The sequence below is a fragment of the Macaca thibetana genome, chromosome 2 (assembly GCF_024542745.1).
Source record: "Macaca thibetana thibetana isolate TM-01 chromosome 2, ASM2454274v1, whole genome shotgun sequence".
NCBI classification, from domain to species: domain Eukaryota; kingdom Metazoa; phylum Chordata; class Mammalia; order Primates; family Cercopithecidae; genus Macaca; species Macaca thibetana.
In genome coordinates, this window is record NC_065579.1 from 145,478,993 (window position 1) to 145,506,405 (window position 27,413).

The 27,413-nt window shown below is 46.2% G+C and overlaps 4 protein-coding genes across 6 annotated transcripts in view; 2 read left to right on the plus strand and 2 right to left on the minus strand.

Annotated features, from left to right (window-relative positions):
• The window catches only part of HMCES (5-hydroxymethylcytosine binding, ES cell specific), a 31,093-nt gene extending 16,604 nt beyond the window's left edge, over window positions 1-14,489 (minus strand). The window contains exons 1-4 of one of the 2 annotated variants that reach the window (XM_050781742.1): window positions 13,454-14,489; window positions 12,481-12,686; window positions 1,897-2,040; window positions 408-533 (exon numbers count right to left, since the gene is read on the minus strand). In XM_050781742.1, coding sequence (XP_050637699.1) covers window positions 408-533; window positions 1,897-2,040; window positions 12,481-12,663 — 453 coding nt within the window. In that variant the 5' untranslated portion in view covers window positions 12,664-12,686; window positions 13,454-14,489. Of the gene's footprint in view, window positions 1-407; window positions 534-1,896; window positions 2,059-12,480; window positions 12,687-13,453 lie in introns of both variants that reach the window. The other variant, XM_050781741.1, reaches the window with a different exon arrangement.
• MBD4 (methyl-CpG binding domain 4, DNA glycosylase) overlaps window positions 1-27,413 on the plus strand; it is a 332,365-nt gene that overhangs the window by 158,615 nt on the left and 146,337 nt on the right. The window lies entirely within an intron of this gene.
• ISY1 (ISY1 splicing factor homolog) overlaps window positions 1-27,413 on the plus strand; it is a 285,043-nt gene that overhangs the window by 106,179 nt on the left and 151,451 nt on the right. The gene's annotated exons all lie outside the window — the stretch shown is intronic.
• The window catches only part of COPG1 (COPI coat complex subunit gamma 1), a 583,372-nt gene continuing 570,546 nt past the window's right edge, over window positions 14,588-27,413 (minus strand). For both annotated transcript variants that reach the window (XM_050781630.1, XM_050781629.1), the window contains 11 exons: window positions 26,584-26,827; window positions 25,059-25,134; window positions 24,125-24,228; window positions 23,544-23,669; window positions 23,163-23,231; window positions 21,344-21,486; window positions 20,838-21,009; window positions 20,352-20,449; window positions 17,693-17,831; window positions 17,377-17,475; window positions 14,588-15,074 (listed from right to left, as the gene is read on the minus strand). In XM_050781630.1, the coding sequence (XP_050637587.1) occupies window positions 14,944-15,074; window positions 17,377-17,475; window positions 17,693-17,831; window positions 20,352-20,449; window positions 20,838-21,009; window positions 21,344-21,486; window positions 23,163-23,231; window positions 23,544-23,669; window positions 24,125-24,228; window positions 25,059-25,134; window positions 26,584-26,827 (1,401 nt within the window). In that variant the 3' untranslated portion in view covers window positions 14,588-14,943. The remainder of the gene's footprint in view (window positions 15,075-17,376; window positions 17,476-17,692; window positions 17,832-20,351; window positions 20,450-20,837; window positions 21,010-21,343; window positions 21,487-23,162; window positions 23,232-23,543; window positions 23,670-24,124; window positions 24,229-25,058; window positions 25,135-26,583; window positions 26,828-27,413) is intronic.

A 27,413-nucleotide genomic window follows, 5' to 3' on the forward strand; every position in this document is an offset into this window, starting at 1 on the left:
TTTTATTTCACTTTATTTTGACAGACTCTTTCTCTGTCACCCAGTGCAGTGGTGTGACCATAGCTCATTGCAGCCTCTATCTCATGGGTTCAAGCGATCCTCCCACCTCAGCCTTCCAAGTAGCTGGGACTACAGGTGCACGCCACCATGCCCAGCTAGTTTTGTATTGTTTGTAGAAACGGGGTTTCGCCATGTTGACCAGGCTGGTCTCAAACTCCTGGGCTCAAGCAATCTTCCCATCTTGGGCTCCCAAAGTGCTGGGATCACAGGCATGAGTCACCGCACTGGGCTAAAGCTGTTATTTTAAAACAAATAAATAAAACTACGAGGGAAAAAAAAATTGTCCTTTGATTAATTTGTTTCCCTGTGCCTTTCCAAATATATATTGTGAATGCTGATAATGATACCTTCTCTGTCTTGATTTGAGGAAAATAGATGAAGTATGGCTGCCTCTGGTTTGTTCCTTGACATCGCTGCCACTCATAGAATCCATCTGCTAAAACGACACAGCGTCTTCCCTTTCCCAGAGGCACCTGAGGGAAAATGTGAGCAAGATATGGTCTTAGTAATACAATAATGTTTCATAGACTGCCATTACTTGGCGAACTTGAGTTAAAATCTGAGGTTTGGGCCAGGCGCGGTGGCTCACGGCTGTAATCCCAACACTTTGGGAGGCCGAGATGGGAGGATCACTTGAGGTCAGGAGTTTGAGACCAGTCTGGCCAACAAGGTGAAACCCCATTTCTATTAAAAATATAAAAATTAGCTGGGCATGGTGGTGCACACCTGTAGTCCCAGCTACTTGGGAGGCTGAAGCACGAGAATCACTTGAACTTGGGAGGCAGAGGTAGCAGTGAGCCAAGATCGTGCCACTGCACTCCAGCCTGGGTGAAAGAATGAGACTCCATCTCAAAATAAATAAAAAAAACAAACAAATAAATACATAAAATCTGAGGTCTGCCAATGTATGACCTTAAAACAGTTATTTAATTTCTCTGTACCTCTCTTATGTATAAAGAAAGTTATAACTCACACAGATGTTGAAAAGATTAAATAATGTACATAAAAGCAATCACCTCTATTCTAACAAATAGGTACTTGTGATAGCTAGTCTTCAAAGGTGCCTTCCCAATGAAGCATGCTTCCCAGTATTCACGTTTCATAGACACCTCCCACACTGAATTTGGGCTGGCTCTGTGTAACCCATTGAATGCAACAGAAGTAGGCCAGGATGCTAGCTCACACCTATAATCCCAGCACTTTGGGAGGCCCAGACAGGAGAATCACTTGAGCCCAGGAGTTTGAGACCAGCCTAGGCAACATAGCCAGACTTTGTTTCTATTAAAAATAATAATAATAATAATAACAATAATAAAAGAATACAGCATAAGTAATGCCGTATGACTGCCAAGATTAAGTGATGCTTTCAGACAAAGCCTTGTATCTTCTGTCCTGCTCTGTTGGATCACGAGCTCTGGGATAAATGAGTCACCATGACAGAAGCCTGGCTACCCTGACACCCTCGAGTTAGGCATGTGGAAAGCCTTCTAGTTGTTCTAGTCATCCCAGCTGAAGTGTCAGATGTGGGTGAAGAAGTCATCTTGGACAAGCAGCCTCAGCTGCCATCTAATTGCAACATGAGAACTTCCAAGTGAAAACTGCCCAGATGAGCCCAGTCAACCCAGAGAATATAGAGATAATGTTTATCATTTTGTTTCACACTACTCTCTGGTGTGGTTTGTTATGTAGTAACAAAATAGCATTCCACATTAACAACGGGGAACATTCTTTTTTATGTTATTTATTTTTGGTTGTCCTCTGTAGGCTAGGATGGAAACACTCTTTGGAGCCTTATTTCTCAGGTATACAGGGCATTAATAGCTACCAGCCACCTACCTTAAATGACCGTTTCTCCATTATGGTATCACTACGACAGTTGGTAGTATTGAACTGCAGCTTGGAAGGATCACTTTCTTTGAACCAAGAAGGCACCAAGCCCCAGCGCATGGGAGCAATGATACGCTCAGATGAGTCTGCATCCTGCCACGGAAAGAAGATCTAGTGAGGAGATCATAATGAAATTCTAATTTAACATACGTATTTATTACATTATTTAGTAGTATTGAAATATAAAGAATTCAAGATTATGGCCAGGCGCGGTGGCTCAAGCCTGTCATCCCAGCACTTTGGGAGGCCGAGACGGGCGGATCACAAGGTCAGGAGATCGAGACCATCCTGGCTAACACGGTGAAACCCCGTCTCTACTACAAAATACAAAAAAAACCTAGCCGGGTGAGGTGGCGGACGCCTGTAGTCCCAGCTACTCGGGAGGCTGAGGCAGGAGAATGGCGTGAACCCGGCAGGTGGAGCTTGCAGTGAGCTGAGATCCGGCTACTGCACTCCAGCCTGGGCTACAAAGCAAGACTCCGTCTCAAAAAAAAAAAAAAAAAAAAAAAGAATTCAAGATTATTTTTAAAAAGGGAATCTACTTGAAAACAATTTTTTTACTGTTTTTGAGATAAGGTCTGGCTCTGTCATCCAGGCTAGAGTGCAGTGACGCAATCTTGGCTCAATGCAACCTCTACCTTCTGGGCTCAAGTCATCCTCCCACCTCAGCCTCCCAAGTAGGTGGGACTACAGACACATGCCACCATACCCAGCTAATTTTTGTATTGTTTATAGAGATGGGGTTTTGCTATGTTGCCCAGGCTGGTCTTGAACTCCTGGGCTCAAGTGATTTGCCAAGTAGCTGGGACTACAGACACACGCTACCATACCCAGCTAATTTTTGTATTGTTTATAGAGAGGGGGTTTCACTATGTTGCCCAGGCTGGTCTTGAACTCCTGGGCTCAAGTGATTTGCCCACCTTGGCCTCCCAAAGTGTTGGAATTACAGCTGTGAGCCACCACAACCAACCAAAAACAATTTAATGATTTATCATGATGTAGGTAACTTGAGTTTTTTAGCATTCATATTTACTGGAACGTAAGACATTCTGCTTGAATAAGGCAGAGGGATGCAAAGAGGTTTAGTTTCTTTAAACTTTTTTGTTTTTTAGAGACAGGTTTCACTTTGTTGCCCAGCCTGGAGTGCAGTGGCATAATCACAGCTCACCGCAACATTGAACTCCTGGGCTCAGGTGATCCTCCTGCTTCAGCCTCCCAAGTAGCTGGGACTACAGGTGCACACCACCATGCTCAGCTATTTTGTAGAGATGAGGTCTTACTTTGTTCCTCAGGCAGGTCTCAAATTTTTTTTTTTTTTTTTTGAGATGGAGTCTTTGTTGCCCAGGCTGGAGTGCAGTGGCATGATCTCGGCTCACTGCAACCTCTGCCTCCTGGGTTCAAGCAATTCTCCTGCCTCAGCCTCCCGAGTAGCTGGGACTACAGGCTACCACCACCACGCCTGGCTAATTTTTGCATTTTTACTAAAGACAGGGTTTCACCATACTGGCCAGGCTGGTATTAAGCTCCTGACCTTGTGATCCAACCACCTCAGCCTCCCAAAGTGCTGTGATTACAGGCATGAGTCACTGTGCCTGGTGTGGTCTCGAACTCTTAGGCTCAAGCGATTTTCCTGCCTCGGTCTCTCAAAGCACTGGAGGATGCTATTTTTAGGAAAACCTATATACAAGGTTGGCCCTTGATTAACATCTCAGAACTAGATTTTGAGAGTGTTCTCACCTTTCCCCAACTCATAAGGGTGGTTTATTCTGCCTAGTCTATGTAAACAATAAAGTTTATGCCAAACACCTGTTTTCCTTCTGGGAGTCTGAAATTTTGGTACCTGCTAGGCAGAGTGCCTACATGATCAGCCTCCAGTAAAAATCTTGGACCCTGAGTCTCTAATGGGTTTCTCTGGGCATAAACATTGTACATACCAACCTGGGCAACATGGCAAACTCCTGTTCCTACCAAAAAAAAAAAAAAAAATTATCCGGGTGTGGTGGCGTGCATCTGTAGTTCTAGCTACTTAGAAGGCAGAGGTAGGAGGACCACTGAGCCTGGGAAGTTGAGGCTGCTAGTGAGCTGTGATTGAGCCACTGCACTCCAGGACCTGGACCATACAGCAAGACCTTCTCTCAAAAAAAAAACCAAAAAACAAAACAAAACAAAAAAAACACTGTACATACGTTACTACATTTTTCGTTGCTGGAGAAAATGACATGCTTGGAGTATCCTCCCACAGGAAGGAGAACATAAGGAAACCTGTGCATGACTTTTTCCAGATTTCTACTAGTGTCTTTTCCCTTGGCTGATTCTATTCTGTGTCCTTTTACTAATAAACCTTATACACAATATGCCTTATATGCTTAGTCCTTCTAATGAATCTCTAAATATGGGGGCAGTCTTGGGGACTCCCAACGCATGGTTGTCAAATTTTTTTAAAGTAATGGGCCCCTTGATAATTTGATGAAATCTACAGATTAAGAAGCACATACACATTATTCTTCATGGCACAGTACACTCTGGGTTGGGAGAGACCAGTGAGCAGAGAGTGCATTTTGGGGTGTTACTACAATGGTTCAGGGGTCTGGTGATGGCAGTAAGAAAAACAGTGACGGCCGGGCGCAGTGGCTCACGCCTGTAATCCCAGCACTTTGGGAGGCCGAGACGGGCGGATCACGAGGTCAGGAGATCGAGACCATCCTGGCTAACACGGTGAAACCCCGTCTCTACTAAAAAATACAAAAAACTAGCCGGGCGAGGTGGCGGGCGCCTATAGTCCCAGCTACTCGGGAGGCTGAGGCAGGAGAATGGCGTGAACCTGGGAGGCGGAGCTTGCAGTGAGCCGAGATCCGGCCACTGCACTCCAGCCTGGGTGACAGAGCGAGACTCCGTCTCAAAAAAAAAAAAAAAAAAAAGAAAAACAGTGACATCCAAAAGATTAAAAAAAAAAAAAAGAAAGAAATTGTAGTACAAATGGATTTGGATGAAAAAAAAGCAGGATGATTAAGTTTTCGAGCCCAGAAGAGTGAAATAATGATGGTACTACTGAACAGAGAAGAAAAAATGCTGATGAAAGGTTTTATGAAGATCATGTGTTAAATTTCTGATACTCGTGAGAAGTCTGTGGCAGTTTTCAAAAAATGGTGGTAAAATCTGACACTCCTCCCATTGAGAGTTGGAAATCTATGTTCATTCCCTGAATCTGGACGGGCTTGTAACCAACAGAATGTGGCACAAGTGATACTATATGATTTATCTCATAGTTATGAAAGCTGGGATTAAGGTGCCAGCAGATTTGGTGTCTGGTGAGGGCCCACTTTCTGCTTCACAGATGGTGCCTTCTCACTATGTCATCACACGGAGGAAGGCGTGAGCTAGCTCTCTGGGGTGTCTTGTATAAGGGCACTAATCCCAATCATGAAGGCTCTGGTTCCCAAAGGCCCTACCTCCTAATACCATCATCTTGGGGGTTAGGATTTCAACATACACATTTTTCAAGGACACAAACATTCAAACCATAGCAGCTGTGGTCTAATAAGACTTTATACAAACAGGCAGTAGGCCAGGTTTGGTCTGAGGACCATAGATTGCCAATCTCTGGTATAGAGGAAAGAGCAAGGTCTTTGTAAGGAGATCTTGGTTCAAAAATCCTTACTCTGAGCCAGGCATGGTGGCTCACGCCTGTAATCCCAGCACTTTGGGAGGCTGAGGTGGGCGGATTACCTGAAGTCAGGAGTTTGAGACCAGCCTGGCCAATGTGGCGAAACCCCATCTTTCCTAAAAACACAAAAAGTAGCTGGGCGTGGTGGCGTGTGCCTGTAATCCCAGTTACTCAGGAGTCTGAGGCATGAGAATCACTTGAGCTCGGGAGGTGCAGGTTGCATTGAGCTGAGATTGTGCCACTGCACTCTATGACTCTGTGATGCAGAAAACAAACAAACAAACAACCTTTCTCTGCTACTTATGAGGTTGGACTAGTCTCAATTTCTTGGGCCCTCAACTTTCCTTATCCAAAAAATAGAACAAACAATAATTACCTTGTAGGATAATTTTCAAGAATGAAAGATAATATAGTTAAAATGGGTGGCATGGAGTAGGCACTCAATTGTAGTATAATATTTTTCTGAGGTAAGGATTAAAAACAAATCATAAAATTGTCTATAAAGAAATGACTATTAATGCCATGAAGATAAAGTTTCTTAGAAAGTATATAATGCACAGGATTTAACCAGGGGGTACAAAAATTTTTGTTAAAAGAAGAAATTAGGGTAAAGGCAGAGTTCCAAGTAAAAGTACCTACTAAGATAAAAGTAGAATGAAGAAAGTCAGAAGAGGATGGAATCTGAAGAAAGGAATCATAGGTAGTGGCAGTCTCAGGAGAAGGACTTCCTTTTGTTTAAAAGCTAATCCCTCCACAGTGTTCCTGATAAAATCCAGTCCTGCTTCTTCCAGAATCCTGCCTGCTGTATCCATTAATTCTTTTTTTTTTTTTTGAGATGGAGTCTCACTCTGTTGCCCAGGCTGGAGTGCAGCGGCACGATCTCGGCTCAATGCAACCTCTGCCTCCCAGGTTCAAGAGATTCTCTTGCCTCCACCTCCGAAGTAGCTGGGATTACAGACATGTGCCACCACGCCTGGCTAATTTTATATTTTTAGTAGAGACAGGGTTTCACCATGTTGGTCAAGCTGGTCTCGAACTCCTGACCTCAAGTGATCTGCCTGTCTCGGCCTCCCAAAATGCTGGGATTACAGGCGTGAGCCACTGCACCGGTCAACTGTCTTTTCATATATATACACACAAACAGTTGATTCTCATTATTTGCAGTAGTTAGATTTCATAAAGTTGCTTTGAGTATTGAACTGCTGCTCTTAGGGAAATGCAAGGTTATGTTTCTAACAGCCTCTGGTGACAACACTTTCATCAACTGATCAATGTATGACCTTGTTTTATGTGTGTTTCTGTTTAAAGACATCTAATTTAATCTTACTCTTGATTCGTTTACACCAAATTTAAGACCAAGAGCACTATAACTCATGCCTGACTAAAGTTTATCCAATACATTTTCTCTGTAAGACATATCACAGCCTTCTTTAGCTTGGGAATACCAGCCAGCACTTTAGCACTATGCTTGGGGTCATTTTAAACAGTGAAATTACACATGGCACTAAACTGGCTGCAAAGAAGACACTTGTTTATAACATAAGAGATGAAACAAGAAGGCAGAGCTTTGCCTCAATCAACCTCAGCTGGAAACATGAAGCTACTCAAATTTATCACCTCTCTGTATGTGCACCAATGATTGCAAAAGCAAAGTGAGTATGAATTTAGGGGTTACAAATAAATTTTAGTGAGTAGGTGAATTTGGAAATATGGAATCTAAGAATAATGAGGACCATTTGTGTGTGTTTGTGAGAAAGAAGAGTATCCTCTTTCTCTTCCAGAATCAAATTTGCCTTCTGGCCAGTGGCAGCAGCTCAAGCCTATAATCCTGGCACTCTGGGAGGCCAAGGCGGGAGGATCCCTTGAGCTCAAGAGTTGTTTTTTCTTTATTGAGATGGAGTTTCGCTCTTGTTGTCCAGGCTGGAGTGCAATGGAGCGATCTTGGCTCACTGCAACCTCCGCCTCCCAGGTTCAAGCGATTCTCCTGCCTCAGCCTCCCAAGCAGCTGGGATTACAGGCATGCACCACCACGCCCGGCTAATTTTGTATTTTTAGTAGAGACCAGGTTTCTCCATGTTGGTAAGGCTGGTCTTGAACTCCCGACTGCAAGCAATCCACCCGCCTCAGCCTCCCAGAGTCTTGAGACCAACTTGAGCAACATAGTGAGAACTTCCCCCTCAAACTGCCAAAAGGCAAAGCCTGTGATCCCAGCTGTTGGGGAGGTTGAGGCAGCAGGATTGCTTAAGCCCAGGAGGTCAAGGTTGCAGTGAGCCATGATTTATTGGGAGAACCGGCTCCCGATGTTTAACGTGGGTTCTTTTCTATTTCCTAAGTGTTTCGGCTGGGTTGAGAAATAAAGGGAAAGAGCACAAGAGAGAGAAATTTAAAGCTGGGTGTCCGGGGGAGACATCACATGTCGGCAGGATCCGTGATGTTTCCCGAGCCGTAAAACCAGCAAGTTTTTATTAGCTATTTTCAAAAGGGGACGGAGTGCACGAATAGGGTGTGGGTCACAGAGATCACATACTTCACAAGGTAATAAAATATCACAAAGCAAATGGAGGCAGGGGGAGATCACAGGACCACCGGATGAGGTGAAATTAAAATTGCTAATGAAGTTTCGGGTATGCATTGTCATTGATAACATCTTATCAAGAAACAGCGTTTGAGAGAAGATAACCTGTCTGACCACAATTTATTAGGTGGGAATTTTCTCATCCTAATAAGCCTGGGAGCACTATAGGAGACCAGGGCTTATTTCATCCCTTCGGCTTCGACCATAAAAGATGGGACGCCTTAAAAAGGGGCCAAGGCCGTCCATAGGCCTACCTTCAGGGTGCATTCTCTTTCTCAGGGATGTTCCTTGCTGAGAAAAAGAATTCAGCGATATTTCTCCTATTTGCTTATGAAAGAGGAGAAATATAGCTCTGTTCCATCTGGCTCACCGGCGGCCAGTTCAAAGTTACCTCTCTTGTTCCCTGAACATCACTGTTATCCTGGTTTTTTTTTTAAGATGCCCAGATTTCATATTGTTCAAACACACATGCTCTAGAATTTGTGCAGCTGATACAATCACAGGGTCCTGAGGCGACATTCATACTCCTCAGTTTACAAAGATGATGGGATTAGGTGATTAAAGTAAAGACAGGCATAGGAAATCACAAGGATATTCACTGGAGAAGTGGTAAGTGTCCATGAAATCTTCACAATTTATGTTCAGAGATTACAGTAAAGACAGGTGTAAGAAATTATAAAAGTATTAATTTGGGGAACTAATAAAAGTCCATGAAATCTTCACAATTTATGTTCTTCTGCTGCGGCTTCAGCCAGTCCCTCCATTTGGGGTCCCTGACTTCCCGCAACAATGATTGCACCACTGCACTCCAGCCTGTGCAACACAGCAAGTCCCTGTCTCAAAAAAAAAAAAAAAAAAAGTCTTCCAAGCAGAAGGACCCCCAGCTCAGTGCATAAATGAGAATAAGAGACAACATTACACAATGGTCAACTAAATGATCTTTCATCAGAAATTTGCAAGATAACAATATGGAAAAATCTGTGGTTCTCGGTACGGGACAACTCTGACACACCCCTCCCCATCATCCAGACTTCTGGTGGTATCTGGAGATATCTTTGGTTGTTCTGATCTGGGGGATGCTACTGTGGGGGATGCTACTGACATCTAGCACGTATAGGATGTTGCTAAACGCTCTACAATGCCCAGAATAGCTCCCTACAACAAAAAATTACCCTGGCCAAAACTGTCAATAGTGTCAAGGTTGAGAATTCTGCTCTCACAAATTCCACTGATCATCTTTGAAAGTGTACACTTGACAACTGTAAACCAAACCCGAATTTGAGAACGACGAATAGAAAGTAGTTGAAAAGCCAAAATACTAAAACCATTGCTCAGTATTAGTCATCTTTCCTCTATCTACCCTTTTGGACTTCTGAACAGAACAGCTGGTAGCACTGGGGTGGATAAATGAAAGAGGAAGTAATTTGCAAATCTGTGGTTTCAAATGAAAATGTTGCAATCTATATATATATGCAGGCTGTTGATGATTTGAATGAACTGCTAAAATGGTTCTAAGTTTGCTTTATAATTTATAGGTTTGAGAAAAATGAGATACCTAATATTATCAAAATTAAGAAACCCTAGCAATCTTAACAAAACTTGTTAGAGATGTGAAATCAAATACTATATCAGCAAATTCATACCACTGGCCCAACTGAGGGCTGTATTTGCTAGGAGCTCCACACCTTCCCCATTCCTGGTTCCAGGATGCATCCACTGGAACGGGGACAGTGGTCTGGATCTCACTTCTAGTTCTGTCCCTCACTGATTAGGTAACCTAGGACAAGTCATAATCTTTCTATACTTCTATCTTTACATGTGTTACACAAATTTTTCTTCCAGCTAACTTTCTATAATTCTAAAGAGGTCATATAAATGACTAAGGCTCTTTTTGTTGTTGTTGTTGTTAAAAACAGGGTCTCATTTGCTCAGGCTGGTGTCTTGAAATTCTGGCCTCAAGCAATCCTCTGGCCTCAGCCTCCCCAAAGTGCTAGGATTACAGGCATGAGCCACTAGGCCCAGTCAGGCTCATACACTTAATCCTGCTCTCTATTCTCACTCTAAATTATGCTTTCCTTTGAAATATGTTTTATGTTCTCTTTTCCCCTTCAAGGTTCTCCAGGATATTTTATTTTGATTCCCCTCTCATTTAAAACAAAAAGTTTCAATACGGAAGTATGCATCCTCTAAAAATGACACAAAAATAACTATTTCATATAAATGGCTTTATTCAACCAAGAACATTAATGTTATTTGATATCCTTTTTTTTTTTTTTTTGAGACTGAATCACCTAGCCTGGAGTGCAGTGGCACATTCTTGACTCACTGCAATCTCCACAATTTTTTTTTTTTTTTAAGTATAGACAGAGTTTCATCATTTTGGCCAGGCTGACCTCGAACTTCTGACCTCAAGAGATCCCCCCGGCCTCAGCCTCCCAAAATGCTGGGATTACAGGCGTGAGCTACCACACCCAGACGTTATTTGTTATCTTTATTTCTTTTTGAGACAGAGTCTCACTCTGTTGCCCAGGCCGGACAGAGTACAGTGGCGTAATCTCGGCTCACCCCAACCTTCGCCTCCTGGGTTCAAGCGATTCTCCTGCCTCAGCCTCCCGAGTAGCTGAGATTACAGGGGCCCGCCACCAGACCCAGCTAATTTTTGTATTTTTAGTAGAAACGGGGTTTCACCATGTTAGCCAGGCTGGTCTCGAACTCCTGACCTCAGGTGATCACCCGTCTTGGCCTCCCAAAGTGCTGGGATTACAGGCCTGAGCCACCATGCCCAGCCTGTTATCTTTATTTCAAAATGATGTGATACCCTATAATGCAGAAATGAGTCCTTTTTGACTACCATATTATCACAAAAGTTTAAAGAGTATGTACCAGAGGTATAACCAACTTTATAAAGTGATTTTGGCATTATGGATCAAATAGGGTCAAAATTCAGGAAGGAAACAATCACAATTTTTTTTTTTTGAGATGGAGTCTCGCTCTGTTGCCAGGCTGGAGTGCAGTGGCACGATCTCAGCTCACTGCAAACTCCGCCTCCCGGGTTCAAGTGATTCTCCTACCTCAGCCTCCCAAGTAGCTGGGACTACAGGTGCGTGCCATCATACTCAGCTAATTTTTGTATTTTTAGTAGCGACAGGGTTTCACCATGTTGGCCAGGATGGTCTCGATCTCTTGACCTCGTGATCTGCCCGCCTTGGCCTCCCAAAGTGCTGGGATTATAGGCATGGGCCACCGCACCCAGCGAACAATCATGATTTTAAAAAACATGTCAAGGTCATTTAAAATATTTAAGACATAGAGAAACTATTACTTTCTAGAATGAAGCATTTTTATTACGCACACATACACAGACACACACACTTTCAGGAGATAAGGCAAAGAACTAAAACATGAACGTAAGTGACTGGTAATTCCAACACTACAGGGATAAATACTATAAACACAATGAATGCAATTAAACTTCAGATAACCAAACCAAATACATGTTTCTAGCTTTAGTAAAAGACAAACATAAAAATATTGAAAACACAAGCAGAAAGAATAAAACTTTTCAATGTTCAAGAAACATTAGAAGTGTTTTAAATTAACTGATCTTAAGCCTGTCCTGGGCCTAGAAAGTCTGATTAAGCTGGCCTGGTAAGGGGCATAGAAATATTCTTAAATTTTTTATTTTTTCTTTAGGCAGGGTCTTGATCTGTCACCTAGGTGGGAGTGCAGTGGTACAACCATGGCTTATGAAGCCTCGACCTTCACAGCTCAAGTGATCTTCCCACCTCATTTTTTTATTTTTTGTAGAGATGGGGTCTCCCTATGTTGCCCAGGCTGGTCTCAAACTCCTAAGCTCAAGTGATCCTCCCACCTCGGCTTCCGAAAGTGCTGGGGTTACAGGCATGAGCCAGGGCGCCTGGCCTTAAATTTTTTTATTACTATTTTTTAAAGATATTCCAATGACCCTGATGATCAGTGAAAGCTGCTATTTTAAAACACAAAGCTCATATAAATTTGGCATAAATTTGGCATATATTAAGGCTAGTATACCATGTATAGCAAAGGCATTTAAATTGAGCCTGAAAAATGCTGAAAAATACGTCTTTACCAGTGTTAGAAGCCATTGATAAAACTTCTTTCATGAGGTCTAGAGAGGTTCTCAACGGGAAGTCAGAATATAGCAGTAAACGCTGGTTTTTAATATCATCCCAAGAGGCTGAGCACACACCAAACCAAATAGGAGATAACCATCGCGAGGCTGGGTGAGGGGCTAGCATGGTGCAAAGCTGGTTACCTTCTCAAAGTGCAGTCGAGACAGAAGCACTGGGCTGTTGGACTGAGGACTCTTGTTGTAAGAGGGGCAGTACTTATCAGGGTCCCTCCATTCCGGGAGCCGCTGCTGGCCCCGCCGATCCTGGTAGGCGCAAGCTCTCGTGAGAACATCTCTAGGTAAGTGACAGGATGTTCGCCCACACATTCTTCAACACCGTCCCTCGCAACCTTTAAATTACAAAAGGTAAGGAAAAGGCTTACATATCTCAAATATTAGGTCTTATTCCTTGAGTCCCCGCCTTCTCTTTCCGTTCCCACAGGGCCGTGCCCCTCCGTGACCACAGTCTAAAGTCTTCCCCAAGAAGTCCCACAAGGACAAGGATGTGCCCATTTGCTTCGCTCCCTGAGCTCACTGCCCAACTCCGTGCAGGGCACTGAGGCAAGTCCCCAGAGGAGCTCTGCAAAAGCCTGCCTGAGCGCAGGGAAGAGCCGCAGCGGAGGGGGCTTCACGGTCCAACCAAGCAGGGCAAGCGCAGCTAGCAGGGGTCGCCTCCTCCGGGTGACTCGGTGCCCCCAACTCCCGGTCCTTCCCCCGAGTCCCCGCTGGGGTCAGCGCCCCACGCCTGCCAGCACCCGCTTACCTCGAGGGCGGCCACTGGACGGCCCGGGGCCGGGGTGCAGAATCCCCGCCTCCCGCCCGCAGCGTCCCCGGGCCCGACCCGCGAAACTGGGCCGCGGATCCCGCTCCGGACGGGGGCCGGTTCTCGGGGAGGAGGTGGCCCCCAGCCACCGGCCGCAATCCCTCGCCCCTCCCCTCCGCTCCGGCCCTCAGACTCCACCGCCCCGAGTTGCCTCACTTCGGCCCAGGCCGCCCTCTCCGCGTCGCCTCGCGTCCGCTCGGGCCTCCGCTCCCCTCTGTCAACCCGCGTCGCGTCCTTACCCCTCCTCTCCCCTCCCCACACCCCAGCCGCCCGCGTCGCCTTCCCTCCCCTCACCTCGCCCCGGCAGCACGCTTCACCTCCCTCAGCTCGCGTCACCTCCTTCGGCTCTCCTCACCGCTTCTCAGCTCCCTTCTGGCCGCCCGCCTCACCGCCCCGCACGTCAGCCCCGCCTCAGCCCGCGCTCCCGGCGCTAGGCCCCGCCCCCTGGGGGGGCCCTTGGTTCTCTCCGCGCCCTCGGGCACCGGAGGCGGCGTCTTCTCCCTTCCGGTTTGGGATGAATTTTTTCTCGTTTCCCCAGGAGACAGTGACTGCCTTGGGGAATGCATCCATCCCAAGCTTCTCGGGACTCCACTTTCTTCCATATTGGCCGTTCCCTGGCGGGGTTAACCTTCCTCCCCGCCCCCAGCGCGCCTCAGGGCCGCCGGCGGGGAAGGTTCCCGCCGCGCTGAGTCTAGGGCACAGGGTCATCGAAGGCGGGAAACCAGGAAACTCCACTCCTTACTTCACAGTCGTGCCAGCCGTCTCACAGTGCGAGGCAAAAATGGAGGAACACTGAATAAATGGAAGTCTGGAGAACTTTCAGGAATCGCGCACTTAGCCCTCAAACGATGGTGTACACTAGAATGAGCCTTTTCTGTCCCCGCACCCCAACCCGCCAGCTGAATCTCTAAGGGTGAGGCCCAAATTTTTAAAACAGTCCTTACGGGTGTACTTTGTTCTCAAAGTTGGTAAAATAACCTGGCTTGAGTTTAAAAGCCTGCTCCCCTTGGGACCTAAACCGGAGATTTCTTTATCTGCAACCAACAGAGAATACTCTAGAGGGCTGTTCTTCGCCTATGCTGATTCGCTGAACAGGTAGCAGAAACCCCAGGGCACACTCCACATAGGACCTGGTGCTGGAACGGCCACAGGACCCAAGCCCTTTGGAGCCTCCGTTTATCGACTACCAGAGGAGGATGCGTTGCGAAGAAGCACGAGTGGGAGGGAGTGGGAACTCAGTGCCTGTTAGCTGATTCACTCAACCAACCTGTACCGCTCCCACCCCTGGGCTTGGTGCTGGGACAGCGATGACGGGGAGAGGGTCCTGCCTCACAGGATTAAAACAGCCAAAGGGCTGTGGGTACAAGGGGGACAGGGCACGTGTTCTGCCTCTTGGGGGAGGCCTTGAAGGGGAAGGTGTAGCAATCATTCAATAAATACATGCTGATTTATTAGAGGGATAAGATGGTTTCTTGGGGGATAAATTCAAGAGGAGTCGAGAATGTTTTATTCATTTACAATGTCCCTTTCCTGGAAGGGAGGATAGCAAGATTTAGGACAAGCTAAAATCATTCCCTATTTAAAAAAAAAAAAAAAAAAAAAGGCACCCCCAAGTAGTCCCGGGTGGGGGGTAGGGGCAGAATAAAAAAAAAAATCTGCAATGATTCCTAATTGTTTTTGAATACAGAAGCTTGGGAAGGGGTTTCCGCCAGTTTCATGAGGAAGGCACAACTTCCAGGTAGTGTTGGGGGGGAAGGGCATAAGGTCCTATGCAGGCTGGCCCCTTATCCCACAGATGCCAAGATGATGTCTACTGGCAGCTCCTCCAAACTTCTGGCTGTCACCTGCATTGTCACTGTGTCCAAAAGCAGCAGCCGGGAACGCACCAGGATGTCATGACCACCCCGGAACACACCTAGAAGGGAAGACAGAAGTACAGGTATATACAGCAGAAGGGATTGTACAGGGCAGGCTAAGGATGGCATTTGCAGCAGCCCATCAAGACAGCTGTGGTGTAGTGAAATGGGCAGGAGAGCTGGGCTGAAATCCCTGAGTGAGGGATTTCACTGTGAAAGTCACTGACTCTCGGCTGGGCACGGTGGCTCACACTTGTAATTCCAGCACTTTGGGGGGCCGAGGTGGGTGGATCATGAGGTCAGGAGTTTGAGACCAGCCTGGCCAACACAGTGAAACCCCATCTCTACTAAAAATACAAAAATTAGCTGGGCATGGTGGTGGGCGCCTGAAATCCCAGCTACTCGGGAGGCTGAGGCAGGAGAATCACTTGAACCCGGGAGGCGGAGATTGCAGTGAGCAGAGATTGTGCCACTGCACTCCAACCTGGGTGACACAGCTAGACTCCGTCTCAAAAAAAAAAAAAAAAAAAAGTCACTGTCTCTCTGGGCTTCAGTATCCTCAACTACAAAATGGCGGGGATGATAATACCATATTCAGGCTTCTGCTAAGTTCAAATGAATTGATGGACATAAAAGGCTCATATCTGACGTCACATAGGCTCTTGCATGTTGGCTGAATCTGACAGCACAAATGAAGGGGACAGCCCCACCACGAGAAAACCACAGGGCAGGTGTCTGCAAGACCCAGGGGACTGGGTTGTTTCAATGTGGCTACAAACTGTCAGCTGTAGACAGGGTACTGAAGCAGAGCCTCCTTTCAACCCTGTTTATAAACACTTAGCCAAAAAAAATCATCCCATTTCCTTTTGTTAACTGTTTTAGGTATGATAATTGTATTGTCCTTTAAAAAAGGGCAGGGGTCATTATCTCTTAGAGAAACATAAAGATACAGAAGAATTTACATATAAAATGCTATTTCTGGAGTTTGCTAGTAAGTAATCTGGGAAGGAGAATGAGTGCAGGTACACTCAGCCAACCCTGTAGAAAATAAGACAAAGGATATGAAGACAGTGATCAGAAAAGGAAATACAAATGCCTCAACATTTGAGAAGATACTTAACTTCAATGAAAATACAAAAACTACACTAAGATATCATTGTCCACACAGACTGGCAAAGATCATAAAGTGTGGTAACATATTGTGTTGTCCACAGTGTAGGAAAAAAGGTATACAATTCTATGAAAGGCAACTTGGAGTTATTTATCAAGATGAGAAACACAAATCACTTTGACCTGGTGATGCCTTGGAAAATTTATCCTACAGATATTCTCAGTGTACACATGCAAAGTAAATTGTGTGTGTGTGTACACGATTATTTACTATAACATCTGTAATAGCAACAGATTGAAATCAAACTGGCCGGGCGCGGTGGCTCAAGCCTGTAATCCCAGCACTTTGGGAGGCCGAGACGGGCGGATCACGAGGTCAGGAGATCGAGACCATCCTGGGTAACACAGTGAAACCCCGTCTCTACTAAAAATACAAAAACTTAGCCAGGCGAGGTGGCAGGCGCCTGTAGTCCCAGCTACTCGGGAGGCTGAGGCAGGAGAATGGCGTGAACCCGGGAGGCGGAGCTTGCAGTGAGCTGAGATCCAGCCACTGCACTCCAGCCTGGGTGACAGAGCGAGACTCCGTCTCAAAAAAAAAAAAAAAAAAAAAAAAGGAAATCAAACTAAATGTTCATCAGTAGCGGCTGTTCCACAGAATATGTGGTGCATCCACACAATGGAATACTAAGCAGCTATAAAAAAAAAAAAAAAAAAAGGATTCAGTTTGGGATGAAAAAAGTTCTGGAGATGGATAGTGGTCATAGTTTTACAATAGTGTGAATGTACTTAATGCCGCTGAACCACACACTTGAAAATGGCTGAAATGGTGAATTTTATGTATATTTTACCACAATTAAAAGAAAAAGAATGAGGAAGCTCTACATATTGGCAGGAAAGATCTCTTAAGATGCATCGTAAAGTGAAAAGCAAATTGCAGGACAATATACCATTTGTACATAAACATTTGAGTTAAAAAAAGGAAATGTGTTCCTTTATAGCAATAAAATAACTGCAAGGTTATACAGGCATTGTTTGTAATAGTAACACTGGTCGTTTCTTGGAAGGGAATCTCAATGGCTGGCAGCCAAGGTAAGGTGGAAACATTTCGCTGCAGATTATTTTATAGTTTGCGAATTTTAAATGCTGTGAATTTTGACTCCCCGTATTTACAGTTAAGTCCTTAGCCCAGGATCCAGTGGACATCCAGGCTGTAAGCTATCCAGGCCCTCCCCACCTGGAAATGCCACTTACCAGCCAGAAGCAACGTGTGGGTATTCTTGTTATCCGGCACTTTGTCTGACCTCTCACAAGGGTGCATTCCCAAGAACTTCACAATATTACCCACAGCCTCTATAGTGAGAAATCCCAATATTGTTAAGCCATCTTGTCTGCCCTTTGTGCCACCACCACTCCCCCATGTTCTGAAGGGCTTTTAATGAAATGGCATTTGACATACGTGCCCCAGACATGGCCCTGGATCCTCGGAGAGAAAAGGTATAAGCACTTCAACAGTACCCAAAGATCTTGAACGGCAAGTAGGCCAGAGGTGGCATTCCCAGGATTTTACCTTCAAGTGTCTTGATGGTAGACAAGGTGAATGTTTCCTCCTTCTCAAATTCATCCCCTACCTCATCCCAGGCTGCTTCGAAGTTCAGTTTCATGACCTTTTGAATGTGATCAGCTACAGTAACTTCCAAATCTTCCAGCTGGAGAGATGGAGATAGAAATCAAGCACCCATCCACACACTCTGCTCTGAACTCATCCACACATCCCTTCCTGCCAACTCTTTCTGCAGGTGCTTGCTCGGCACTGAGGACTGTGCTAGACTCTGGGGACACAGAACAACTTGACCAGGTACCTATCCTTGAGGTGCCCACAGGCAAGTGGTATCCCTTCAACAGAAAATGCCCTAATCCCAAGTACCAATCTACTAACTCATCCTAGAGCTGCCTGCTGTGAGATCACATCTCTTTTAAGCCTGCCTAGTGTCAGTGCTTCCAGGATCTGGCATACAGGGAATTACATAGCATTCTCAGAGGTCTGCTTCCTATGCCTGTCATTTCTAGGGGATGATGAGCTCTTCAGGAGCAGCAGCTGTTTCTAGTTCAGCAGAAACCTCCTACCCCAGCTGTGTCCTCTGGATTTGACAGATCCTGAATCTCTGTCTCCATTTCAGCTGTGTCTTCTCTGAACTTGACACATAATACTCCCACTGAGTCCACATGAAGGTTCCCCATTCGTTCTCCCATCAGATTTTCACTGAGGCCCTACTCCTGTGGATGTTTACAGTGTATATAAATACAACTTCGACCCAGCTCTTTTTTTTTTTTTCTATCATCTCTGGGTGGGCTCAAACAGACCCAGCTCTCTCAAGGAGCTCACTTGGTCTTAAAGCAGCTCCTGCCTCAGGGTCATTTCCAGCTTAAGGAAGGTCCATCCATCCTCAACTGTGACTCTAGGATGACACAATGGTGAATGTCAGCTGTATTCCACCATGACTGTCCCTCTAGTCAGGAGGAGTTCTAACAATCCCCATCCACAGGCTGAGCGTAATGGTCTGCACTCAGATGGCCCTGAGCCACTGCCCCAAGGTCAGACCCCAGAAGGATCCTGTGCTTAGTTCCATCGAGCTAAGATAGGAGAATTTAGAAGGGCTATTCCAGTGCATGAAAGGACTGCCCAGCACGGCAAACAGGTCAAATGTATCCAGAAAGCATTTGACAAAAGGAATCAAAATGTCTTAAAATCATGCTTACCCTTTGACCCAATTATTCTCCTTCTAGGAATCTATCCTAAAGAAATAATCTAAAATGCAGATAAAAATTTGTATCTAAAGGGATATTTAGTGCAGCATTATAAATAGTAAAAATATGGAAACCCAAATGCCCAACATTCAAGGAGTGAAAGGTCAATCAAGTTTTGACATAGTATATAACAGTATTTTAAATCCACTAAAAAAATTGTGTTTATGAAGTATTTGTAATGACACTGGAAAATACACTATGGTTTTAAAATAGCAAGGTCTACATTGTAAGAATGATTCCAATTATACCACTGCCCCCCAAAAGTAACTCTGAAGATTATGAGTAATGTTTTCCTGTTGTTCATACTTTTGTTTTGTATTTTGTTTTTGTATTTCCCAAGTTTTCTTTTTACACATGAACATGTATTTCCATAAGTTTAAAAAGTTATTTTAGGCCAGGCGCAGTGGCTCATGCCTGTAATCCCAACACTTTGGGAGGCCAATGTAGGTGTATCACCTGAGGCGAGGAGTTCGCAACCAGCCTAGCCAACATGGTGAAACCCTGTCTCTACTAAAAATACAAAAAATTAGGCAGGCATGGTGGCGGGCGCCTGTAATACCAGCTACTCGGGAGGCTGAGGCAAAAGAATCACTTGGGGCCGGGCGCGGTGGCTCAAGCCTGTAATCCCAGCACTTTGGGAGGCCGAGACGGGTGGATCACAAGGTCAGGAGATCGAGACCATCCTGGCTAACACAGTGAAACCCCGTCACTACTAAAAAATACAAAAAACTAGCCGGGCGAGCTGGCGGGCGCCTGTGGTCCCAGCTACTCGGGAGGCTGAGGCAGGAGAATGGCGTGAACCCGGGAGGCGGAGCTTGCAGTGAGCTGAGATCAGGCCACTGCACTCCAGCCTGGGCAACAGAGCGAGACTCCGTCTCAAAAAAAAAAAAAAAAGGCCGGGTGCGGTGGCTCAAGCCTGTAATCCCAGCACTTTGGGAGGCCGAGACGGGCGGATCACGAGGTCAGGAGATCGAGACCATCCTGGCTAACACCGTGAAACCCCGTCTCTACTAAAAAATACAAAAAAAAACTAGCCGGGCGAGGTGGCGGGCGCCTGTAGTCCCGGCTACTCGGGAGGCTGAGGCAGGAGAATGGCGGGAACCCGGGAGGCGGAGCTTGCAGTGAGCTGAGATCCGGCCACAGCACTCCAGCCTGGGTGACAGAACGAGACTCCGTCTCAAAAAAAAAAAAAAAAAGAATCACTTGGACTCGGGAGGCAGAGGTTGCAGTGAGCCGAGATCGTGCCATTGCACTCCAGCCTGGGTAACAAGAGAGAAACTTCATCTCAAAAAATAAAATAATAAAATAAAATTTTAAAGAGCTAAAAAGTCAAAAACAGCTCCAGTCTGTCTGTCAGTTTCTGAAGGGAGTTGCTTTGCAGCCTCAGCACAAAACTGAGCTTCCTGACACCAGGCTCTTACCACATACTCATCCTCATAGCCTTCGTCATCGGTCTCCCCAGTGGTGGGATCACAGTCCTTGACAGTGAACTTCATCATGCAGCTGAATGTGCAGGCCACTGTGGGGAAGAGAGACTGGGTAGTTAGGAAGTCCCCAGACTGCAGGGGACGGGCTCCTCCTGCAGGGAACAAGCAGGCAGGGGTCACAGCCTGCTTTCTAGGCCCCTGCTATGTTATTAGTAGCAGCAACAAGCCATACAATCCTACAAAGCTGGACAGAGGGCGCCACCTTGTAGGACAGGAAAGTCAAGTCATGAGTTCTAGTGAGATCCTGTCTCTTTAAAAAAATTTTTTTAAAGAAGAGCATTTGGGACTCAGCTATTCTTCTTGGGACTGAAATCAAGGAGCTGAAGCTCTAATAAAAGGCAAACAACTGGTGCCCAGTCGCCCACCTCCTGATCCCATGAGCTCCCATAAGGATAGGGTGGTATCTGGAGAGGGTCTCACCAGCTGTGGGGTCTTCTTTGGGCAGTGCCACCAGTGTGTAGCAGGTCCCAGGCTGGTTGTAGGGCAGGCTCCGGGCAGGCACATAACAGAGCACCTCATAGGCCTCAGTGGGCTCCATCTGCACTGTGACATTCTCCAAGGTCTGGTCATTGAGTGTGTTTGTGCAGTCAAACTGAACAGGGAAGAGAGGGGAGCTTAAACATTGCTCTAGGTCTGAGCCATGCTGCAGAGGAAGAGCCAGGAGGTCCCACCTCTTTCCTGTTGACCAAGGTGATTCCCATCCCAGTCCCCCTGCCCCAGGCTCCCTGTCTCCATGCTGATAATCAGGAGCCATGGAGGCCCTGGGTCAAGAGATATGTGAGACAGGCATGTTGGGGACAGATTCTGTCATCAAGTTGGGCTCCCAACCAACACAGTGTGGGGACCCATGTCCCTACAGGACCTGCCAGACCTGGGACAACTCCCTGGGCGCATGCCCCAGCAGGGCCTCAGCCCACCTTGCTCACCTGAAAAACCATGTGGTTGGTGAAGGTGTGTTTGGTGCAGCGGATGACATACTCCGTCTCTGACTCAGTGAGGGCCACGGGCTCAGGCGAGGACTTGAAGAGGGGCCCAAGTCCCCGGAACTCTGGCACCGCCGCCAACTGCTCTGAAATCCACAGGCCACATTCACTCAGCTTCTAAATCCCCAGACCAACTTGTGATGGTTTCTAATAAATTCCCATGACCATTCTCAAGGTGTTCCACCTACCTTAGATGGATAAATATGTTTACCCAACTGGCTACTCATTATTTCCTGAATATTTCCATGCATTTTCTCATCTCCCTGACTTTGCTCATGTGATACAACCCCCAACAAATACTCTCCCCATCTCTGTACCATGAAAGACCTCAGAAGCAAAACACTGATATGAGACCACAAAATCCTAGACCTAATTGGAGATTCCCCCGGTTTTAGAAGCTTAGCAAGGATTTCCACCCCCTAGCTCAGCAAGGATTCTTAAAAGAAGGTGACAATTAGGAAAATAAGATCAATTAGGAAAATAAGATCGATACTACTATAGCTACAAAATCAGACAAAGTAACAAACTGGTCCTATATATTTGTCAGTTAAGACAAATGGCCAATAAAGAGATATTTCAGAATGAGAGCGTTGCAGAAAACCCAACTTAGAATGGTCTGTGTCTGATTAAGACCTATGCCTACACCCTATGGCCAGGTTCAAGCACTGGATTTAAGCACAGGCCCATGGGACCCCACCCTGGCTGGTCCTGGCATTCCTTGCAGACTAAAGGGAATAACCCAAGTGAATGAGGCATCTGGTAGATGTGTGCACATGGTGTCCACCTATAATGGCTACAGCTACCACTCTTGCACCTATTCTATGGCAGGATTCCTCGCACTATGACCATGGATCACCTGTATCAGAATTATTAGGGGTTGGCGGTAGAGCTTGCTAAAAACTCAGATTCCATCCCAAATCTACTACATCAGAATCTCTGGTTTCAGGATCAAGGAATTTGCATTTCTAATATGTTTCCTCAGATTATTCCAATATATACTGATATTTGAAGACCACTGCTCTAAGATTCTCAACTTGTCTTCCCAATTAATTGAACTCCATTAGAACAGGAATTGTGCTTTGAGGCCAGGGATCTGATATTTTTCCCTGTACTTAGAAGGTACTCAATTCACGTTTCAGACATAGAGAAAGGTGGGCCTTATTGTTATTATTTTGCTTTTTTCCTCCACAAAAAGTCGGCCTATGCGACTGCTTCAGCCCTCTGCAGCCTGAAGACTGAATCTAATGAACACGCAGGCAATAAAAATACCAGAACAATCTAGGCTAGATATTAGGAGCAACTTTTGGGCCACCATGACCATCAACCACCAAAGTGCTTTTCTATTGCTATTTATTTTCTTGGGAGTCAGAGTTTTGGCCTGATACTTACTACCTGGGGGATTCTGTTGATAGGGTTTCAGACTCTTCTTCAATAAAACTGATACAATTATCTTGATCACAGTGTTGTTGTAAAGACAAATGAGGCAATAAATGTCAAGATCTAGGAAAGTTCTTGGCACTGAGCCAGTTTGATCTGGATCTTAATTCCAGACGCTCCTACCACTTTCTCTCTCTGAACTTTCAATTCCTCAGATATTGAAGGAAACTAACAACCACCATCTGAGGGTCAAATGTGATACTAGGTCTAAAGCATCTCAAGGGCCCAGCACTCAGGAGAGACCAATAAATGACAGTTCTTACTCTTGATCCCCCTGAGGAAAATGAGCCCAGGTCCCAAGCACCCCCCAACCACTGTGACTCACCCTGGAAGATCTCCTGCCTGGTAGCTGCCACTTTCTCAGGCTGTTTGGCTGCTGTGATGGGGGTGCTTTCTGCAGGAGCAAATTATACACATGATGACCAACGGCTGCAGTCATGGGGCAGTGTGGTGGTGACCCCAGCGCTGTTACTCAGGGATTATGAATACTAACCCTCCTGAGAGTGGAAAGCACAGGACATGTGAGAGAGCACACATCTGTGTGTATGTGTGTCTCTATTTTTGGGAGCCAGAGGCGGAAAGGATCATTTCCTCCTCCCAGCATAACTCCCACCCGTCCCAGTTAGGTTTAGTGGCTTTGCAGCCAATGCAGACCCTCTGACAGAGGCCTGGCCTTGATGGCCTCTGGGAGGAGTATAGGTGTTACCTGTTCTCTGCTCTGCCATGGGCGCTGTGGCCAGGGGTACAGACTTGAGGTCAAAAGGTTTTTCTGATGGTTCTAGAGTGTACTGCTGCAGAGCCCTCTCCAGACCAGGGATGGACACAGTCAGACCTAGAGGCGAAGAGAGGTCACCATGTCTGGCAGACAGAGCAAAATGCGCACCAGGGACCACCATGGAGGCCCTGGGTCCCGAAGTTACAAGTCCTAAGTGGTACGACCCTGAGAAAATCACTTTATTCTCTAAGCCTCTTCATTCTCAGATACATCCTCCCTTACAGGGTAGGTGTGAGGAATAAACATACATACGAAGTGACTTGTAAAGGGTAAAGTACTGTAAAAATAAAGTTTTTATTAATGATGAGAGTTTGAATTCACTGGACAACTTCCACCCACACTGGTGTGACCTGAATGACCCAGGACCTCCTGAGGTCACCGTGATGCCATGTGGTTACCAGGCAAGTCCAGCCACGAGCATCTTGCCTCGGATTTCCCCTTCCCAGGGAGTGATGAGAAGAACCACAGCTCCAGTAAGGTGCTGAGTCCAAGGTAGCTAGGGAATGACTCACCATTTAGGATATAGCCTGCATTGAGGGCCTTCTGCTTCTGCTCCAGGACATTTAAGTAGAAGGTGGCTCGGTCCCTTACTTCATTGTCATCATCCATCACACACCTGCAGCCGGGACACAAGGTGGTCCTGACTGGGGCCCAGCAGGGATGGCAGGAGGGATCCTGCAGGGCTTCATTAGAGGCAAGTCCATAGGGATAACAAGTAGACTAGTGGTGGCCCCAGGCTGAGGGTGGAGGGAGTGAGGAGAGGCCACATTCATGAACATTGAGTTCCTTTTTGGGATGATGAAATGTTTTAAACCCAGGTTGTGGTGATGGCTCCATAACTCTGTGAATATGCTAAAACCCATCAAACTACACATCTTAAATGGGTAAATTGTATGGTATGTGAATTATATCTCAATAGATTTTTTTTTTTTTTTTGAGATGGAGTCTCGCTCTGTCACCCAGGCTGGAGTGCAGTGGTGCGATCTCGGCTCACTGCGAGCTCCGTCTTCCGGGTTCACACCATTCTCCTGCCTCAGCCTCCCAAGTACCTGGGACTACAGGCGCTCGCCACCACGCCCGGCTAATTTTTTGTATTTTTAGTAGAGACGGGATTTCACCATGTTAGCCAGGATGGTCTCAATCTGACCTCGTGATCCACCTGCCTCGGCCTCCCAAAGTGCTGGGATTACTGAGCTACTGCACCCAGCCTCAATAGAGCTATTTTTTTTAAGTGGGCAAAATAATTTAAGTTACCAATTGTCACATCTGGTTGGTGCGATTTGTACAGCATTGTTTTTCATGCTTTTCTATGCTTTCTCTTTTTTTTCTACAATCAGTAGCTGTAACTTTTCTCTCCCTTCTCAGTTAAAAAAAATAAAGACAAAGGAAAGCTGCTTGAGTCTAAGGGAATATTGTTCCCATGAGGGCCCCTGGGCCTAGACTCACCTCTTCAGCAACACCAAGATACTGGGTAACATCTCTTCATTCTGGGCTCCAAACTTGGCCAGAGCACTCACAGCACCTGTGTTTAGGAAGCGAATGTGATTTACCCAATGCACCCTGACAACTCACTGGGCACTTCCAGCACTCAGAATGGGTCTTCAGGCAGAAGAGCCCCAGAGGCAAGAAGTCTCAAGCCAGAAGGCCCAAAGTCACTATCAACACAGTGAGTGGCTTTGGGTGGATCTTGGCGCCACGCCAGTCCTCAACTTCCTTATCTATTTAATGGAGAAGGGAGCCAGATGGGATCAGTAGCTCCCATTCTAAGGTTCCAGGAGCTATTTTCAAATTAACCATGATGAGGTCACAGAAGCTGGCTATAATGTAAAGCTCCTCACCTTCCATATCCAAATGGCGTCAATTTGCAGTTAAGGCTCAGAATAATATAAATGAGAAAGGGAAAAATTACTTAAAGATTATCAATTGTTGAAAGAAGAAAATCTGTCCAGTGGGGGCATGAAAAGAAATTAAAAATAAAGAATAGGACGGTGGCTTACTGAACTGTAAACTTACATAAATGCGTGAATTTTATGGCATGTGAATTACACCTCAACAAAGCTTTTTTTTTTTTTTTGAGAAGGAGTAGCTGGGACTACAGGTGCCCACCACCACACCCGGCTAATAGTTTATATTTTTCAGTAGAGACGGGGTTTCACCGTGTTAGCCAGGATGGTCTCAATCTCCTGACCTCATGATCTGCCCGCCTCGGCCTCCCAAAGTGCTGGGATTACAGGCGTGAGCCACCATGCCCAGCCAGCTTTCTTTTTTTTTAAGCTAAACATCAACATATAGTGAAAGTTAAAAAAAAAAAAACACTTAAGGCAAGGCACAGTGGTTTTGTAATCCCAGCACTTTCAGAGACTGAGGCAGGAGGATTGCTTGAGCTCAGGAGTTTGTGACCAGCCTGGACAACATAGCAAGACCCAGTCTCAATTAAAAAAATACTTAAAAAAAAAAAAAAAAAACACACAACAAATTATAGGGGTTAAGAACCATGGCTGAGCACAGTGGCTCACACCTGTAATCCCAGCACTTTTGGGAGGCCAAGGCAGGCAGATGACGAGGTCAAGAGATCGAGACCAGCCTGGACAACATGGTGAAACCCCATCTCTACTAAAAATACAAAAATTAGCTGGGCATGATGGCGTGCACCTGTAGTCCCAGCTACTCGGGAGGCTGAGGCAGGAGAATCGCTCGAACCCGGGAGGCGGAGGTTGCAGTGAGCCGAGATCGCACCACTGCATTCCAATCTGGTGACAGAGGGAGACTCCATCTCAAAAAAAAAAACAAAAAAAAACAAAGAACCGTTCAACTAGATGACGTGTAAGGTCCTGCCTACGATATTATGAAAAACAGCTTGTGCAGCAAGAACAGTGAGTGCACAAGTCCCCACTGGAGGCTCAGGTCCCTTTGCTGGGACATTTATTCAAGGGCAGTTAAGTTTCCAAGTTCAGCCCTGGCTCAGACCTACCTGCTCGGACCTCCTCATGCTCCAAGACCACTCGGTTATAGATGAAGCGGATGTACTTTGAGGGGTTGGTGGTCTTGGGACCCTCCTGGCCCAGGAGATGTAGAATACGGGTGGCCAGCACTGTGAACTCGCAGTCCTCGATGAACTCGCACAGATGTGACAGCCCTGTCTCCTTGCTCTCTGAGTTCTCCTCAATGATGCTGATGATGCAGTCCACAATGGCGCGCTTGTACTCAAAGCCACCCTGCAGAGAGAAGCTGAGCTGAGCAAGGAGCCTGCTCTCTCCAGAAAAGAGCTGAAGACCTGAGCTGGACCAAGTACAGTTGTCCAAACATAGAACTTGGAGACAGGGCACTTGGTTCTCTGGGCCTCTATCACTCTTTCCTGTCAAACAAAAGGCTGGTCAGGCACAATGGCTCGCACCTATAATCCCAGCACTTTGAGAGGCTGAGGTGGGTGGACCACTTGAGCTCAGGAGTTCGAAATCAGCCTGGGCAACATGGAGAGACCCCATCTCTACAAAAAATAGAAAAATCAGTTAGGCATGGTGGTGCATTCCTGTAATTCCAGCTGCTTGGGGGTCTGAGGTGAGACGATCGCTTGATCCCAGGAGGTTTAGGCTGCAGTAAGCCGTGATCATGCCACCACACTCCAGCCTGGGTGACAGATCGAGGTCGGGCACCAGTGGCTCACGTCTGTAATCCCAGCACTTTGGGAGGCCGAGGTAAGTGGATCACCTGAGGTCAAGAGTTTGAGACCAGCCTGGCCAACGTGGTAAAACCCCGTCTCTACTAAATATAAAAACTTAGCCGGGCATAGTGGCAGGCACC